This window comes from Carcharodon carcharias, chromosome 24, assembly GCF_017639515.1.
Source record: "Carcharodon carcharias isolate sCarCar2 chromosome 24, sCarCar2.pri, whole genome shotgun sequence".
Classification (NCBI taxonomy): domain Eukaryota; kingdom Metazoa; phylum Chordata; class Chondrichthyes; order Lamniformes; family Lamnidae; genus Carcharodon; species Carcharodon carcharias.
This window is the reverse complement of record NC_054490.1, coordinates 12,392,222-12,410,898: the sequence shown is the minus strand read 5'-3', so window position 1 is coordinate 12,410,898 and position 18,677 is coordinate 12,392,222. Positions and strand designations below refer to the sequence as shown.

General features: G+C 51.9%; 1 protein-coding gene across 1 annotated transcript in view; it reads right to left on the bottom strand.

Moving 5' to 3' along the window:
- The window catches only part of LOC121269343 (protein phosphatase Slingshot homolog 3-like), a 39,535-nt gene that overhangs the window by 4,793 nt on the left and 16,065 nt on the right, over window positions 1–18,677 (bottom strand). Inside the window, exons 6-10 of the mRNA XM_041173894.1 lie at window positions 17,362–17,553; window positions 14,317–14,410; window positions 4,452–4,580; window positions 1,809–1,855; window positions 524–670 (exon numbers count right to left, since the gene is read on the bottom strand). Of these exons, the coding sequence (XP_041029828.1) occupies window positions 524–670; window positions 1,809–1,855; window positions 4,452–4,580; window positions 14,317–14,410; window positions 17,362–17,553 (609 nt within the window). The remainder of the gene's footprint in view (window positions 1–523; window positions 671–1,808; window positions 1,856–4,451; window positions 4,581–14,316; window positions 14,411–17,361; window positions 17,554–18,677) is intronic.

Here is an 18,677-nt window from a genome sequence, read left to right as displayed (position 1 = left end):
ACCTGCTCACCCTTTCATCATCAGACAAACCCCCTTCACCCTAGGAACCAGCCCAGTGAACCTTCTCTGAACGGCCTCCAATGCGAGTGTATCGATCCTTAAGTCAGGAGACCGAAACTGTCCACAAGACTCCAGGAGCGGCCTCACCAACGCCCTGTACAGTTGGAGCAAGACTTCCTGACTTTTATACTCCAGCCCCCCTCGCAATAAAGAACAACATTGCACTTCCCTCCCGAATCACTTGCTGCACCTGCAGACTAACTTGTTATGATTCATGTACCAGAACACCCAGGTCCCTCACTTTGGATTTCTGGCTGCATCTCATGGAATGCGCCGGCACCAGACAGACGGAGGGCAGCGAGCCATTGGCAGATGGCCGTCTGGGAAGGGGAGACGATGGCGCCAACGGTTACCTGAGCGACGTGGGTTGGGGGCGGGGGGGAGGCGATTGGATTCTCTGCGTCCCCACCCAGGACAAGCCCACCCTGCGCTCCCTCCCTCGAGGCCAACTGGGCTTACGTACCGAGCAGACAGGATGAAGCGATACGATTGCTCCCACTGAGACAGGAGGTCGGTCCCCTCTTCGTCGTAGACCCGAATGTTCAGGTACTCGAAGCGGGCGGGGAAGAAGTTATCAATCTCCCGAGTCACGTTCAGGACGTAGCCCACTCTGCAACCGGACAGCGGAGATGGTCAGGGACCAGGCTCCTTCTATCGGCAACACACACTCAGCCGGGAGTTAGGTTTACTGGCATGCAGCATCCGAGGCTAAAGACGGACAGAGAGAGACAGAGAGAGAGAGAGAGAGACGGAGGGAGAGAGAGAGAGGGAGAGAGAGAGACGGAGAGAGAGAGAGACAGAGGGAGAGAGAGAGAGATGGGGAGAGAGAGAGACGGACAGAGAGACAGCGAGAGAGACAAAGAGAGATAGACAAAGAGAGATAGACAGAGAGAGATAGACAGAGAGAGAGACAGAGAGAGAGACAGAGACAGAGAGAGAGAGAAAGGAATAGAAACAGAGAGGGTCAGACAGAAAGAGAGACAGAGAAAGAGACAGGGAGAGAGAAATAGAGGCAGAGAAAAATAGGGAGAGGGACAGACACAAAGACAGAGAGATAGAAAGAGATACAGAGAGAGAGACAGATAGTGAGAGAGAGACAGAGTTAGAGACAGAGAGAGAGTTAGAGACAGAGAGAGAGACAGAGAGAGAGAGAGACAGACAGAGAGAGAAACAGACAGAGAGAGAGACAGAGAGAGAGAGACAGAGAGAGAGACAGACAGAGAGACAGACAGGCAGAGAGACAGAGAGAGAGACACACACAGAGCGAGAAGGACAGATAGAGAGAGACAGATGGAGAGACAGACAGAGAGAGGGAGAGACAGAGAGGGAATGAGAGGGGCAGAGAGAGACAGAGAGAGAAAGAGAAACACACAGAAAGAGATAGGGAGAGAGACAGACAGAGAGAGACAGAGAGAGATACAAACCCACCCCCACAGGCAGGCATGCAGATAGAGAGAGAGAGAGAGACAGGCAGAGGCATACAGGCAAGCAGGCACGCAGAGACAGACAGCTAGGCAGGCAGACAGACAGAGGCAGACGGGCAGCTAGGCAGACAGACATGGGGACAGACTGGTAGGTAGACAGGCAGACTGAGACAGACAGTCAGGAAGCCAGACAGACAGCCATGCAAACAGAGACAAACAGGCAGGAAGACAGACAGGCAGACAGACTATTAGACATAGACAGGCAGACCAACATGCAAGCAGAGTTGGATAGGCAGACAGACAGGCAGGGAGTTAATAATTTACCCATTCTGTTCCAATTCTTCTAAGTTTGAGGCATTCCATTCTGAACCCTGAGAACATCAAATTGACAGTTCAATGTGACCAGCACGACAAGCTATCGAAAGAGAGACAGAGAGGGGAGAGAGAGAGAGACAGAGAGAAGAGAGAGAGTCAGAGAGAGGAGAGAGAGTCTGGAAGGCAGAGTAAACATAGACCTGTTAAGGCACAAGGGAATAATGCAAGGCTGGATTGCATCTATTTTAACACAAGGAGTCTTAAAAGTGAGGCAGATGAATTGAGGGTGTTGATTAACGCATGGGAATATGACATTGTTGCTGTCAGAGAGACATGGTTGAGGGAAGGGCAGGACTGGCAGCTCAATATTCCAGGGTATAGAATCTTCAGATGTGACAGGGGTCGGGGTGGGGGGTGTAAAAGAGGAGGGGGCACTGCACTATTGATCAAGGAGTCAATTACTGTAGTAAGGAGGGATGGTATCTTAGAAGGTTCCTCAAATAAGACCATATGGGTAGAACTTAAAAACAAAAAGGGGGCAATCGTTTTGCATTCACTGTGGAGAAGGATGACGTAGGTGTAGAAATCAGGGAGGGGGGACGATGATATACTTGAACAAATTAGCATTGAAAGGGAGGAGGTGTTAGTGGTTTTAGCAGACTTAAAAGAGGATAAATATCCAGGACCAGATGAGGTGTATCCCAGGCTGTTGTGTGAGACAAGGGGGGGGGAGATTGCAGGGGATCCGACACTAATTTTCAAATCCTCTCCGGCCACAGAAGAGGTGCCAGAGGACTGGAGGATAGCGAGTGTGGTACCGCTATTCAAGGAGTGTAGACGGGATAAACCAGTTAATTATAGGCCGGCGAGTCTATCATCAGTGGTAGGGAAACTATTGGAAAAGGTCTGAGGGACTGGATTAATCTCCACGTGGAGAGGCAGGGGTTAATCAGGGATAGTCAGCCTGGCATTGTCAGGGGAAGATCATGTGTTAACAAATTTGATTGAATTTTTGGAGGAGGTGATTAATTGGGTAGATGAGGGGGTAGTGGAGTTGATGTAGTCCACATGGACCTCAGTGAGGCTTTTGACAAGGTCCCACATGGGACAGTGGTCAAGAAGGTAAGAGCCTATGAGATCCAAGGCAATTTGGCAAGTTGGATCCAAAATTGGCTTCGTGGAATAGGCAGGAGGTGATAGTCGAAGGTTTTTTTTGCGATAGGAAGTCTGTGAGGAGTGGTGTACCGCAGGGATCGGTGCTGGGACCCTTGCTGTTTGCACTGTACATTAATGATTTAGACGTGAGTATACGAGGTTGGATCAGTAAGCTCCCAGATGACATGAAAACTGGTGGGCTGGTAAACAGTGAGGAGGAAAGCCTTAGATTACAGGACAATATAGACGGGCTGGTCAGATGGGCAGGGCAGGGGCAAATGGAATCCAGATGAGTGTGAGGTGATGCACTTTGGGAGGACTAACACAGCAAGGGAATACACAATGAATGGTGGGACCCCAGGAAGTACAGAGGATCAGAGGGATCTCAGTGTACATGTCCATAGATCCCTGAAGGCAGCAGCACAGGTAGATAAGCTGGTTAAAAAGGCATGTGGGATACTTGCCTTTATTAGCCGAGGCGTAGAATGTAAGAGCAGGGAGGTTATGCTGGAACTGTATAAAACGCTAGTTAGGCCACAGCTGGAGTACTGTGTGTAGTCCTGTCCACCACACTATAGGAAGGATGTGATTGTACTGGAGAGGGTGCAGAGGAGATTCACCAGGATGTTGCCTGGGCTGGAGAGTTTCAGCTATGAGGAGAGACTGGATAAGCTGGGGTTGTTTTACCTGGAGCAGAGAAGGCTGAGGGGGGAACCTGATAGAGGTGTACAAAATTATGAGGGGCACAGATAGGGCAGATAGGGAGAAACGTTTCCCCTTAGTGGAGGTGCCAATAACCAGGGGGGGGGGGGGGGGGCAGAGATTTAAGGTAAGGGGCAGGAGGTTTAGAGGGGGTTTGAGGAAAGTTTCTTTCATTCAGAGGGTGGTTGGAATCTGGAACTCACTGCCTGAGGGGGTGGGAGAGGCAGAAACCCTCACAACATTTAAGAAGCATTAACATGAGCACTTGAAGTGCAACAACACACAGGGCTATGGAGCAAGTGCTGGAAAATGGGATTGGAATAGATAGGTGCTTGATGGCCAGCACGGATATGATGGGCTGATGGGCCTGTTTCTGTGCTGTATAGCTCTATGACTCTGGAGAGAGAGAGAGAGAGACAGAGGCAGAGAGAGAGAAAGAGCGAGAGAGGCAAAGGGAGAGTGACTGAGGGAGAGGAAGACAGGAAGACAGAGGCAGAAAGAGAGACAGAGGCAGAGAACGAGAGAGCATGACAGAGGGAGATAGAGAAAGAGGGTGACAGAGGGAGAGAGAGAGAGACAGAGGGATGGAGAGACAGTGAGAGAGACAGAGAGGGAGAGAGAGAGAGACAGAGGGAGAGAGAGGCAGAGAGAGAGAGAGAGAGATAGAGGGAGAGAGAGAGAGAGACAAGCGAGAGATAGAAAGTGACAGAGAGACAAAGAGAGACAATGAGACAGTGTGAGAGTGAGAGAAAGAGAGAAGACGAGACAGACAGAGAGAGACAGAGAGAAACTCACCAGGTAAAGATAATCAAATATTTTACTTGGCTTGTCCATCTGTGCAAGAACTAGCAACATCTCATTGTCAATAAAACCTTTGTATTCCTTCAGCTCCTGCTTCATGTGAAGTTCCAGGGCAGTCCGGATCTGAGAGACAACACAGAGAATTCATTCATCACCTTATCCAAATACTGTCAGAGCAAACACATACAATCCCAATGGAGCCAAACCCTATTCCGTTCACTCCTACTGTCCACAAACCCAATGGAACCAAACCCTATCCCGTTCACTCCCACTGTACACAATCCCAATGGACCCAAAGCCCATCCCGTTCACTCCCACTATACACAATCCCAATGGACCCAAACCACTTCCTGTTCACTCCTAACGTCCACAATCCCAATGGACCCAAACCCCTTCCCATTCACTCCCACTGTTCATAATCCCAATCGAGCCAAACTCCTTCCCGTTCACTCCCACTGTCCACAATCCCAATGGACCCAAACCCCTTCCCATTCACTCCCACTGTTCATAATCCCAATCGAGCCAAACTCCTTCCCGTTCACTCCCACTGTCCACAATCCCAATGGACCCAAACCCCTTCCCATTCACTCCCACTGTACACAATCCCAATGGACCCAAGCCCCTTCCCATTCATTCCCTCTGTCCACAATCCCAATGGACATAAAACACCCTTCCCATTCACACCTACAATCCACAATCCCAATGGAGCCAAACCCCTTCCCATTCACACTCACTGTACACATTCCCATTGGAGCCAAACTCCTTCCTATTCATTCCCACTGTCCACAATCCCAAACGAGCCAAAACCCTTCCCATTCACTCCCGCTGTCCACAATCCCAATGGACACAAAACGTCCTTCCCATTCACTCCTACAATCCACAATCCCAATGGAGTCAAACCCCTTCCCATTCACACTCACTGTACACAATCCCAATGCAGCCAAAATCCTTGCCATTGATTCCTAAAGTCCACAATCCCAATGGACCCAAACCCCTTCCAATTCACTCCCGCTGTCCACAATCCCAATGGACCCAAACCCCTTCCCATTCACTCCCACTCTACACAATCCCAATGGACCCAAACCCCTTCCCATTCACTCCCGCTGTCCACAACCCCAATGGACCAAAACCCCTTCCCAATCACTCCCACTGTCCACAATCCCAATGGACCCAAAATGTTCCCATTCACAACCCACTGTCCACAATCCCAATGGACACAAACCCCTTCCCATTCACTCCCACTGTCCACAATCCAAATGAACACAAAACCCCTTCCCGTTCACTCCCACTGTCCACAATCCCAATGGAGCCAAACCCCTTCCCATTCACTCCCACTGTCCACAATCCCAATGGAACCAAACCCCTTCCCGTTCACTCCCGCTGTCCACAATCCCAATGGACCAAAACCCCTTCTCAATCACTCCCACTGTCCACAATCCCAATGGACCCAAACCACTTCCCATTCACACCCACTGTACACAATCCCAATGGACCCAAACCCCTTCTCAATCACTCCCACTGTACACAATCCAAATGGACCCAAACCCCTTCCCTTTCACTCCTAATGTCCACAATCCCAATGGACCCAAAACCCTTCTCGTTCACTCCCACCGTACACAATCCCAATGGAACCAAAACCTTTCTCATTCACTCCCAATGGAAGCAAACCCCTTCCCATTCACTCGGACTGTACACAATCCCAATGGAGCCAAACCCCTCCCATTCACTCCCTCTGTCCACAATCACAATGGACCCAAAACCCTTCCCATTCACTCTCACTGTCCACAATCCCAATGGACACAAAACACCCTTCCCATTCACTCCTACTTTCCACAATCACAATGGAGCCAAACCCCTTCCCATTCACACTCACTGTACACAATCCCATTGGAGCCAAACTCCTTCCTATTCATTCCCACTGTCCACAATCCCAATGGACCCAAAACCCTTACCATTCACTCCAACAGTCCACAATCCAAATGGAGCCAAACCTGTTCCCATTCACACCCACTGTACATAATTCCAATGCAGCCAAACCCCTTCCCATTCACTCCCACTGTTCACAATGCCAATGGACCCAAACCCCTTCCCATTCACTCCCATGGTACACAATCCAAATGCAGCCAAATACTTACTATTCATTCCCAAAGTCCACAATCCCAAAGGACCAAAAACACTTCCCATTCACTCCCGCTGTCCACAATCCCAGTGGACCCAAACCCCTTCCCATTCACTCCCACACTATACAATCCCAAAGGACCCAAACCCCTTGCCATTCACTCCCACTGTCCACAACCCCAATGGACCAAAATCCCTTCCCAATCACTCCCACTGTCCACAATCCCAATGGACCAAAATCCCTTCCCATTCACTCCCACTGTCCACAATCCCAATGGACCCAAACCCCTTCCCGTTCACTCCCACTGTCCACAATCCCAATGGACCCAAACCCCTTCCCGTTCACACCCAGCGTACACAATCCCAATGGACCCAAACCCCTTCCCATTCACACCCACTGTACACAATCCCATTGGAGCCAAACTATTTCCTATTCATTCCCACTGTCCACAATCCCAATGGACCCAAAACCCTTCCCATTCACTCCCATGGTACACAATCCCAATGCAGCCAAAATCCTTGCCATGCATTCCCAAAGTCCACAATGCCAATGTGCCCAAACCCCTTCCCATTCACTCCCACTTTCCACAATCCCAATGGACCCAAACTCCTTCCCATTCACTCCCATGTCCACAACCCCAATGGAAAAAAAAACCCTTCCCAATCACTCCCACTGTCCACAATCCCAACGGACCCAAACCCCTTCCCATTCACACCCACTGTACACAATCCCAATGGACCAAAACCCCTTCACGTTCACTCCCACTGTTTACAATGCCAATGGACCCAAATCCCTGCCCATTCACTCCCAGGGTACACAATCCCAATAGACCCAAACACCTTCCCATTCACTCCTACTATTCACAATCCCAATGGAGCCAAACCCCTTACAATTCACACCCACTGTACACAATCCCATTGCAGCCAAACTCCTTCCTATTCATTCCCACTGTCCACAATCCCAATCGACCCAAAACCCTTCCTGATCACTCCCACAGTCCACAATCCCAATGGAGCTAAACCCTTTCCCATTCACACCCACTGTCCACAATCCCAATACAGCCAAAATCCTTGCCATTCATTGCCACTGTCCACAATCCCAATGGACCCAAAAACCTTCCCATACACTCCTAATATCCACAATCCCAATGGAGCCAAACCCCTTCCCATTCACACCCACTGTACACAATCCCATTGCAGCCAAACTCCTTCCTATTCATTCCCACTGTCCACAAACCCAATGGACCCAAAATCCTTCCCGCTCACTCCCACATTCCACAATCCCAATGGACACAAACCCTTCCTCATTCAGTCAGACTGTACACAATCCCAATGAAGCCAAAACCCATCCCATTCACTCCCGCTGTCCACAATCCCAATGGACCCAAATCCCTTCACATTCACTCCTGCTGTCCACAATCCCTTTGGATCCAAACCCCTTCCCATTCACTTCCACTGTCCACAATACCAATGGACCCAAACCCCTTCCCATTCACTCCAGCTGTCCACAATCCCAAAGGAGCCAAACCCCTTCCCGTTCACTCCCACTGTACACAATACTAATGGACCCAAACCCCTTCCTATTAACTCCCACTGTACACAATCCCAATGGACCCAAACCCCTTCCCATTCACTCCCATGGTACACAATCCCAATGGACCCAAACCCCTTCCCATTCACTCCCACTGTACACAATACTAATGGACCCAAACCCCTTCCTATTAACTCCCACTGTACACAATCCCAATGGACCCAAACGCCTTCCCATTCACTCCTACTATCCACAATCCCAATGGAGCCAAACCCCTTACAATTCACACCCACTGTACACAGTCCCAATGCAGCCAAAATCCTTGCCTTCATTCCCACTGTCCACAATCCAAATGGACCCAAACACCTTCCCATTCACTCCCACTGTCACAATCCCAATGGACCCCAACCCCTTCCCATTCACTCCCGCTGTCCACAACCCCAATGGACCAAAACCCCTTCCCAATCACTCCCACTGTCCACAATCCCAATGGACCCAAAACATTCCCATTCACAACCCACTGTCCACAATCCCAATGGACACAAACCCCTTCCCATTCACTCCCACTGTCCACAATCCAAATGAACACAAAACCCCTTCCCGTTCACTCCCGCTGTCCACAATCCCAATGGACCAAAACCCCTTCCCAATCACTCCCACGGTCCACAATCCCAATGGACCCAAACCACTTCCCATTCACACCCACGGTACACAATCCCAATGGACCCAAACACCTTCCCATTCACTCCTACTATTCACAATCCCAATGGAGCCAAACCCCTTACAATTCACACCCACTGTACACAGTCCCATTGCAGCCAAACTCCTTCCTATTCATTCCCACTGTCCACAATCCCAATCGACCCAAAACCCTTCCCGTTCACTCCCACAGTCCACAATCCCAATGGAGCCAAACCCCTTCCCATTCACACCCACTGTCCACAATCCCAATACAGCCTAAATCCTTGCCTTCGTTGCCACTGTCCACAATCCCAATGAACCCAAACACCTTCCCATACACTCCTAATATCCACAATCACAATGCAGCCAAACCCCTTCCCATTCACACCCACTGTACACAATCCCATTGCAGCCAAACTCCTTCCTATTCATTCCCACTGTTCACAATCCCAATGGACCCAAAACCCTTCCCGTTCACTCCCACAGTCCACAATCCCAATGGAGCCAAACCCCTTCCCATTCACACCCACTGTACACAATCTCAATAACCAAAATCCTTGCCATTCATTCCCAGTGTCCACAATCCCAATGGACCCAAATCCCTTCCCATTCTCTCTCACTGTCCACAATCGCAATGGACCCAAAATCCTTCCCGCTCTCTCCCACGTTCCACAATCCCATTGGACCCAAACCCCTCCTCATTCAGTCGGACTGTACACAATCCCAATGAAGCCAAAACCCTTCCCATTCACTCCCGCTGTCCACAATCCCAATGGACCCAAATCCCTTCACATTCACTCCTGCTGCCCACAATCCCTTTGGATCCAAACCTCTTCCCATTCAGTCCCACTCTACACAATCCCAATGGCCCAAAACCCCTTCCCAATCACTCCCACTGTCCACAATCCCAATGGACCCAAACCCCTTCCCGTTCACTCCCACTGTCCACAATCCCAATGGTCCAAAACCCCGTCCCAATCATTCCCACTTTCCACAATCCCAATGGATCCAAACCCGTTCCCGTTCACTCCCACTGTCCACAATCCAAATGGAGCCAAACCCCTTCCTGTTCACTCCCATTGTCCACAATCCCAATGGACCCAAACCCCTTCCCATTCACTCCCACTGTCCACAATCCAAATGGAGCCAAACCCCTTCCTGTTCACTCCCATTGTCCACAATCCCAATGGACACAAAACCCTTCCCATTCATTTCCACTGTCCACAATAGCAATGGACCCAAACCCCTTCCTGTCCACTCCCACTGTACACAATCCCAATGGACACAAAACCCTTCCCATTCATTTCCACTGTCCACAATCCCAAAGGAGCCAAACCCCTTCCTGTTCACTCCAGCTGTCCACAATCCCAAAGGAGCCAAACCCCTTCCCATTCACTCCCACTGTACACAATCCCAATGGACCCAAATCCCTTCCTATTAACTCCCACTGCACACAATCCCAATGGACCCAAACCCCTTCCCATTCACTCCCACTGTCCACAATCCCAATGGACCCAAACGCCTTCCCATTCACTCCTACTATCCACAATCCCAATGGAGCCAAACCCCTTCCCGTTCACTCCCACAGTCCACAATCCCAATGGAGCCAAACCCCTTCCCGTTCACACCCAGCGTACACAATCCCAATGGACCCAAACCCATTCCTGTTCACTCCCACTGTACACAATCCCAATGGACCCAAACCCCTTCCCATTCACTCCCACTGTCCACAATCCCAATGGACCCAAACCCCTTCCCGTTCACGCCCACTGTCCACAATCCCAATGGACCCAAACCCCTTCCCATTCACTGCCAAAGTCCACATTCCCAATGGACCCCAACCCCTTCCCATTCACTCGCACTGTACACAATCCCAATGGAGCCAAATCCCTTCCCATTCACTCCTGCTGCCCACAATCCCAATGGACCGAAACCCCTTACCATTCCCTCCTGCTGTCCACAATCCCAATGGACCCAAACCCCTTCCCATTCACTCCCACTGTCCACAATCCCAATGGACCCAAACCCCTTCCCATTCACTCCCACTGTCCACAATCCCAATGGACCCAAATCCCTTCCCGTTCACTCCCACGTTCCACAATCCCAATGGACCAAAACCCCTCCTCATTCAGTCGGACTGTACACAATCCCAATAGAGCCAAAACCCTTCCCATTCACTCCCGCTGTCCACAATCCCAAAGGCACCAAACCCCTTCCCATTCACTCCCACAGTCCACAATCCCAATGGAGCCAAATCCGTTCCCATTCACACCCACTGTACACAATCCCAATGCAGCCAAAATCCTTGCCTTCATTCCCACTGTCCACAATCCCAATGGACCCAAAGCCCTTCCCGTTCACTGCCAAAGTCCACATTCCCAATGGACCCCAACCCCTTCCCATTCACTCGCACTGTACACAATCCCAATGGAGCCAAATCCCTTCCCATTCACTCCTGCTGCCCACAATCCCAATGGACCGAAACCCCTTACCATTCCCTCCTGCTGTCCACAATCCCAATGGACCCAAAGCCCTTCCCGTTCACTGCCAAAGTCCACATTCCCAATGGACCCCAACCCCTTCCCATTTACTCCCACTGTCCAAAATCCCAATGGACCCATAACCCTTCCCGTTCACTCCCACTGTCCACAATCCCAATGGACCCAAACCCCTACCCGTTCACTCCCACTGTCCACAATCCCAATGGACCCAAACCCCTTCCCATTCACTCCCACTGTCCACAATCCCAATGGACCCAAACCCCTTCCCATTCACTCCCACGGTACACAATCCCAATGGACCCAAACCCCTTCCCATTCACTCCCACTGTCCACAATCCCATTGCAGCCAAACTCCTTCCTATTCATTCCCACTGTCCACAATCCCAATGGACCCAAACCCCTTCCCGTTCACACCCAGCGTACACAATCCCAATGGACCCAAACCCCTTCCCGTTCACTCCCACTGTCCACAATCCCAATGGACCCAAACCCCTTCCCGTTCACACCCAGCGTGCACAATCCCAATGGAGCCAAATCCGTTCCCATTCACACCCACTGTACACAATCCCAATGCAGCCAAAATCCTTGCCTTCATTCCCACTGTCCACAATCCAAATGGACCCCAACACCTTCCCATTCACTCCCACTGTCACAATCCCAATGGACCCAAAGCCCTTCCCGTTCACTACCAAAGTCCAAATTCCCAATGGACCCCAACCCCTTCCCATTCACTCCCACTGTACACAGTACCAATGGACCCAAACCCCTTCCTATTAACTCCCACCGTACACAATCCCAATGGACCCAAACCCCTTCCCATTCACTCCCACGGTACACAATCCCAATGGACCCAAACGCCTTCCCATTCACTCCTACCATCCACAATCACAATGGAGCCAAACCCCTTCCCATTCACACCCACTGTACACAATCCCATTGCAGCCAAACTCCTTCCTATTCATTCCCACTGTCCACTATCCCAATGGACCCAAAACCCTTACCATTCACACCCACTGTACACAATCCCAATGCAGCCAAAATCCATGCCTTCATTCCCACTGTCCACAATCCCAATGGACCCCAACCCCTTCCCATTCACTAGCACTGTACACAATCCCAATGGAGCCAAATCCCTTCCCATTCACTCCTGCTGCCCACAATCCCAATGGACCAAAACCCCTTACCATTCCCTCCAGCTGTCCACAATCCCAATGGACCCAAACCCCTTCCCATTCACTCCCACTGTCCACAATCCCAATGGATGCAAAACTCTTTCTATTCACACCCACTCTACCCAATACCAATGAACCCAAACCCCTTCCCATTTACTCCCACTGTCCACAAACCCAATGGTCCAAAACGCCTTCCCAATCACTCCCACTGTCCACAATCCCAATGGACCCAAACCCCTTCCCATTCACACCCAGCGTACACAATCCCAATGGACCCAAACCCCTTCCCGTTCACACCCAGCGTACACAATCCCAATGGACCCCAACCCCTTCCCGTTCACTCCCACTGTCCACAATCCCAATGGACCCAAACCCCTTCCCATTCACTCCCACTGTCCACAATCCCAATGGACCCAAATCCCTTCCCGTTCACTCCCACTGTCCACAATCCCAATGGAGACAAACCCCTTCCCGTTCACACCCAGCGTGCACAATCCCAATGGACCCAAACCCCTTCTCGTTCACTCCCACTGTACACAATCCCAATGGACCCAAACCCCTTCCTATTCACTCCCACTGTACACAGTCCCATAGCACTCAAACCCCTTCTGATTCATACCCAATGTCCACAATCCCAATGGATCCAAACACCATCCCATTCACTCCCGCTTTCCACAATCCCCAAGGAACCAAACCCCTTCCCGTTCACTCCCACTGTTGACAATCCCAATGGAACGAAACCCCTTCCCATTCACTCCCACTGTCCACAATCCCAATGGAACCAAACCCCTTCCCATTTACTCCCACTGTCCACAAACCCAATGGACCCAAACCCCTTCCCGTTCACTCCCACACTACACAATCCCAAAGGACCCAAACCCCTTGCCATTCACTCCCACTGTCCACAACCCCAATGGACCAAAATCCCTTCCCAATCACTCCCACTGTCCACAATCCCAATGGACCCTAACCCCTTCCCGTTCACACCCAGCGTACACAATCCCAATGGACCCAAACCCCTTCCCATTCACTCCTACTGTCCACAATCCCAATGGACCCAAACCCCTTCCCATTCACACCCAGCGTACACAATCCCAATGGACCCAAACCCCTTCCCGTTCACTCCCACTGTCCACAATCCCAATGGACCCAAACCCCTTCCCATTCACTCCCACTGTCCACAATCCCACTGGACCCAAACCCCTTCCCGTTCACTCCCACTGTCCACAATCCCAATGGACCCAAACCCCTTCCCGTTCACACCCAGCGTACACAATCCCAATGGACCCAAACCCCTTCCCGTTCACTCTCACTCTACACAATCCCAATGGACCCAAACCCCTTCCCGTTCACACCCAGCGTACACAATCCCAATGGACCCAAACCCCTTCCCGTTCACTCCCACTGTCCACAATCCCAATGGACCCAAACCCCTTCCCATTCACTCCCACTGTCCACAATCCCAATGGACCCAAACCCCTTCCCATTCACTCCCACTGTCCACAAACCCAATGGACCCAAACCCCTTCCCATTCACTCCCACTGTCCACAATCCCAATGGACCCAAACCCCTTCCCATTCACTCCCACTGTCCACAATCCCAATGGACCCAAACCCCTTCCCGTTCACACCCAGCGTACACAATCCCACTGGACCCAAACCCCTTCCCGTTCACTCCCACTGTCCACAATCCCAATGGACCCAAACCCCTTCCCATTCACTCCCACTGTCCACAGTCCCAATGGACCCAAACCCCTTCCCATTCACTCCCACTGTCCACAATCCCAATGGACCCAAACCCCTTCCCATTCACTCCCACTGTCCACAATCCCAATGGACCCAAACACCTTCCCTACCTCTTTCGATGTGGCTTTCTCCAAATCCATGTCAACCATGACAATTCGGAGCCCAGAGCGAATCCGGCGCTCCGTCAGATCCCGCTCGGTTGGTCTGGGAAAAGTAACATTCACAAATTGAAGCCTGGTGATGGGGAAAGAACCACTTCCCTGACAGAGAGACTCCCCCTTTAAACAGGGTCACCGAGGGAGAGACTCCCTCTTTAATCAGGGTCCCCGAGGGTGAGACTCCCTCTTTAAACAGGGTCCCCGACGGAGAGACTCCCTCTTTAAACAGGGTCCCCGAGGGAGAGACTCCTTCTTTAAACTGGGTCCCTGAGGGAGAGACTCCCTCTTTAAACAGGGTCCCCGAGGGAGAGACTGCCTCTTTAAGCAGGGTCCCCGAGTGAGAGACTCCCTCTTTAAACAGGGTCCCCGAGGGAGAGACTCCCTCTTTAAACAGGGTCCCTGATGGAGAGAGTCCCAATTAAACAGGGTCCCTGATGGAGAGACTCCCTCTTTAAACAAGGTCCTTGTCAGAGAGACACCCTCTTTAAACATGGTCTCTGATGGTGAGACTGCCTCTTTAAACAGGGTCCCCGAGGGAGATTCTCCCTCATTAAACAGGTTCCCTGATGGAGAGACTCCCTCTGTAAACGGGGTCCCTGACGGAGAGACTCCCTCTTTAAACAGGGTCCCTGACGGAGAGACTCCCTCTTTAAACAGGGTCCCTGACGGAGAGACTCCCTCTTTAAACAGGGTCCCTGACAGAGAGACTCCCTCTGTAAACGGGTTCCCTGATGGAGAGACTCCCTCTTTAAACAGGGTCCCTGACAGAGAGACTCCCTCTTTAAACAGGGTCACCGACGGAGAGACTCCCTCTTTAAACAGGGTCCCCGAGGGAGAGACTCCCTCTTTAAACTGGGTCCCTGAGGGAGAGACTCCCTCTTTAAACAGGGTCCCCGAGGGAGAGACTGCCTCTTTAAACAGGGTCCCCGAGTGAGAGACTCCCTCTTTAAACAGGGTCCCTGATGGAGAGAGTCCCAATTAAACAGGGTCCCTGATGGAGAGACTCCCTCTTTAAACAAGGTCCTTGTCAGAGAGACACCCTCTTTAAACATGGTCTCTGATGGTGAGACTGCCTCTTTAAACAGGGTCCCTGACAGAGAAACTCACTTTTTAAACAGGGACCCGAGGGAGACTCCCTCTTTAAACCGGGTCCCCGAGGGAGATTCTCCCTCATTAAGCAGGTTCCCTGATGGAGAGACTCCCTCTGTAAACGGGGTCCCTGATGGAGAGACTCCCTCTTTAAACAGGGTTCCTGACGGAGAGACTCTCTCTTTAAACAGGGTCCCTGACAGAGAGACTCCCTCTTTAAACAGGGTCCCCGAGGGAGAGACTCCCTCTTTAATCATGGTCCCCGAGGGTGTGACTCCCTCTTTAAACAGGGTCCCCGACGGAGAGACTCCCTCTTTAAACAGGGTCCCCGAGGGTGAGACTCCCTCTTTAAACAGTGTCCCCGAGGGTGAGACTCCCTCTTTAAACAGGGTCCCCGAGGGTGAGACTCCCTCTTTAAACAGTGTCCCCGAGGGTGAGACTCCCTCTTTAAACAGGGTCCCTGTCAGAGAGACACCCTCTTTAAACATGGTCTCTGATGGTGAGACTGCCTCTTTAAACAGGGTCCCTGACAGCGAAACTCCCTCTTTAAACCGGGTCCCCGAGGGAGATTCTCCCTCTTTAAACAGGTTCCCTGATGGAGAGACTCCCTCTTTAAACAGGGTCCCTGACGGAGAGACTCCCTCTATAAACAGGGTCCCCGAGAGTGAGACTCCCTCTTTAAACAGGGTCCCCGAGGGTGAGACTCCCTCTTTAAACAGGGTCCCCGAGGGAGAGACTCCCTCTTTAAACAGGGTCCCTGTCGGAGAGACTCCCTCTTTAAACAGGATCCCTGATGGAGAAACTCCCTCTTTAAACAGGGTCCCTGATGGAGAGAGTCCCAATTAAACAGGGTCCCTGATGGAGAGACTCCCTCTTTAAACAAGGTCCCTGTCAGAGAGACACCCTCTTTAAACATGGTCTCTGATGGTGAGACTGCCTCTTTAAACAGGGTCCCTGACAGCGAAACTCCCTCTTTAAACCGGGTCCCCGAGGGAGATTCTCCCTCTTTAAACAGGTTCCCTGATGGAGAGACTCCCTCTTTAAACAGGGTCCCTGACGGAGAGACTCCCTCTTTAAACAGGGTCCCTGACAGAGAGACTCCCTCTTTAAAAAGGGTCCCCGAGGGAGAGACTCCCTCTTTAATCAGGGTCCCCGACGGAGAGACTCCCTCTTTAAGCAGGGTCCCCGATGGTGAGACTCCCTCTTTAAACAGGGTCCCCGAGGGAGAGACTCCCTCTTTAAACAGGGTCCCCGAGGGTGAGACTCCCTCTTTAAACAGGGTCCCCGAGGGTGAGACTCCCTCTTTAAACAGGGTCCCCGACGGAGAGACTCCCTCTTTAAACAGGGTCCCCGAGGGTGAGACTCCCTCTTTAAACAGGGTCCCCGAGGGAGAGACTCCCTCTTTAAACAGGGTCCCCGAGGGTGAGACTCCCTCTTTAAATAGGGACCAGAGGGTGAGACTCCCTCTTTAAACAGGGTCTCTGTCGGAGAGACTCCCTCTTTAAACAGGATCCCTGATGGGGAGACTCCCTCTTTAAACAGGGACCCCGACAGAGAGACTCCGTCATTAAAGAGGGTCCCCGAGGGAGAGACTCCCTCTTTAAACAGGGTCCCCGAGGGAGAGACTCCCTCTTTAAACAGGGTCCCCAAAGGAGAGACCTCCACTTTAAACAGGGCCCCTGAGGGAGAGACTGCCTCTTTAAACAGGGTCCCCGAGGGAGAGACTCCCTCTTTAAACAGGGTGCCCGAGGGAGAGATTCCCTCTTTAAACAGGGTCCCTGAGGGAGAGACTGCCTCTTTAAACGGGGTCCCCGAGGGAGAGACTCCCTCTTTAAACAGGGTGCCTGATGGAAACATTAACGCTCTCTCTCTCTCTCGCCTGACCTCACCTATCCGGAATAAACGTACGTGCTGGGAATTCCTGGTGACTCCGGGCGGACAGACAGTAGGTCAGCCATGGCGTTCCACTCGTTGATGCATTTTTGACTGGATGTGATCCGGTCCATGTAATAGTTAGCCCAGAGGATCCCACTGCCTCCAGGGTAGTGATTGAACTGAGAAGCCTCCTCACACGCTTTGTGTAAAGATTGAAGCACTGTCCTGGTGATGAGAGAGAAGAAAGCAGAGTCACCGAGATAAAACAACACCAATTACACTCGCTGTACTGAGGGAGTGCTGCACTGTCAGAGGGTGAGTACTGAGGGAGTGCTGCACTGTCAGAGGGTCAGTACTAAGGGAGTGCCACACAGCCGGAGGGTCAGTACTGAGGGAGTGCCGCACTCTCGGAGGGTCAGTACTGAGGGATCGCCGCGCTGTCGGAGGGTCAGTAATGAGGGAGTGCTGCACTGTCAGAGGGTCAGTACTGAGGGAGTGCCAAACAGTCAGAGGGTCAGTACTGAGAGAGTGCCACACTGTCGGAGGGTCAGTACTGAGGGAGTGCAGTACTGTCGGAGGGTCAGTGCTGAGGGAGCGCCGCACTGTCAGAGGGTCAGTACTGAGGGAGTGCCGCACTGTCAGAGGGTCAGTACTGAGGGAGTGCTGCACTGTCGGAGGGTCAGTACTGAGGGAGCGCTGCCCTGTCGTAGGGTCAGTAATGAGGGAGTGCCGCACTGTCGGAGGGTCAGTACTGAGGGAGTGCCGCACTGTCGGAGGGTCAGTACTGACGGAGTGCCGCACTGTCGGAGGGTCAGTACTGAGGGAGTGCCGCATTGTCACAGAGTCAGTCCTGAGGGAGCGCCGCACTGTCGGAGAGTCAGTACTGACAAAGTGCTGCACTGTCAGAGGGTCAGTACTGAGGGAGTGCAGCACTGTCAGAGGGTCAGTACTGAGGGAGCGCCGCACTGTGGGAGGGTCAGTACTGAGGGAGTGCCGCACTGTCAGAGGGTCAGTACTGAGAGAACGCCGCACTGTCGGAGGGTCAGTACAGAGGGAGTGCTGCACTGTCGGAGGGTCAGTACTGAGGGAGTGCTGCACTGTCGGAGGGTCAGTAATGAGGGAGTGCTGCACTGTCAGAGGGTCAGTACTGAGGGAGTGCCGCACTGTCGGAGGGTCAGTACTGAGGGAGTGCCGCACTGTTCGAAGGTCAGCACTGAGAAAGCGACGCACTGTCACAGGGTCAGTACAGACGGAGCGCCGCACTGTTCGAAGGTCAGTACTGAGAAAGCGACGCACTGTCGGAGGGTCAGTACTGAGGGATTGCTGCAATGTCAGAGGGTCAGTACTGA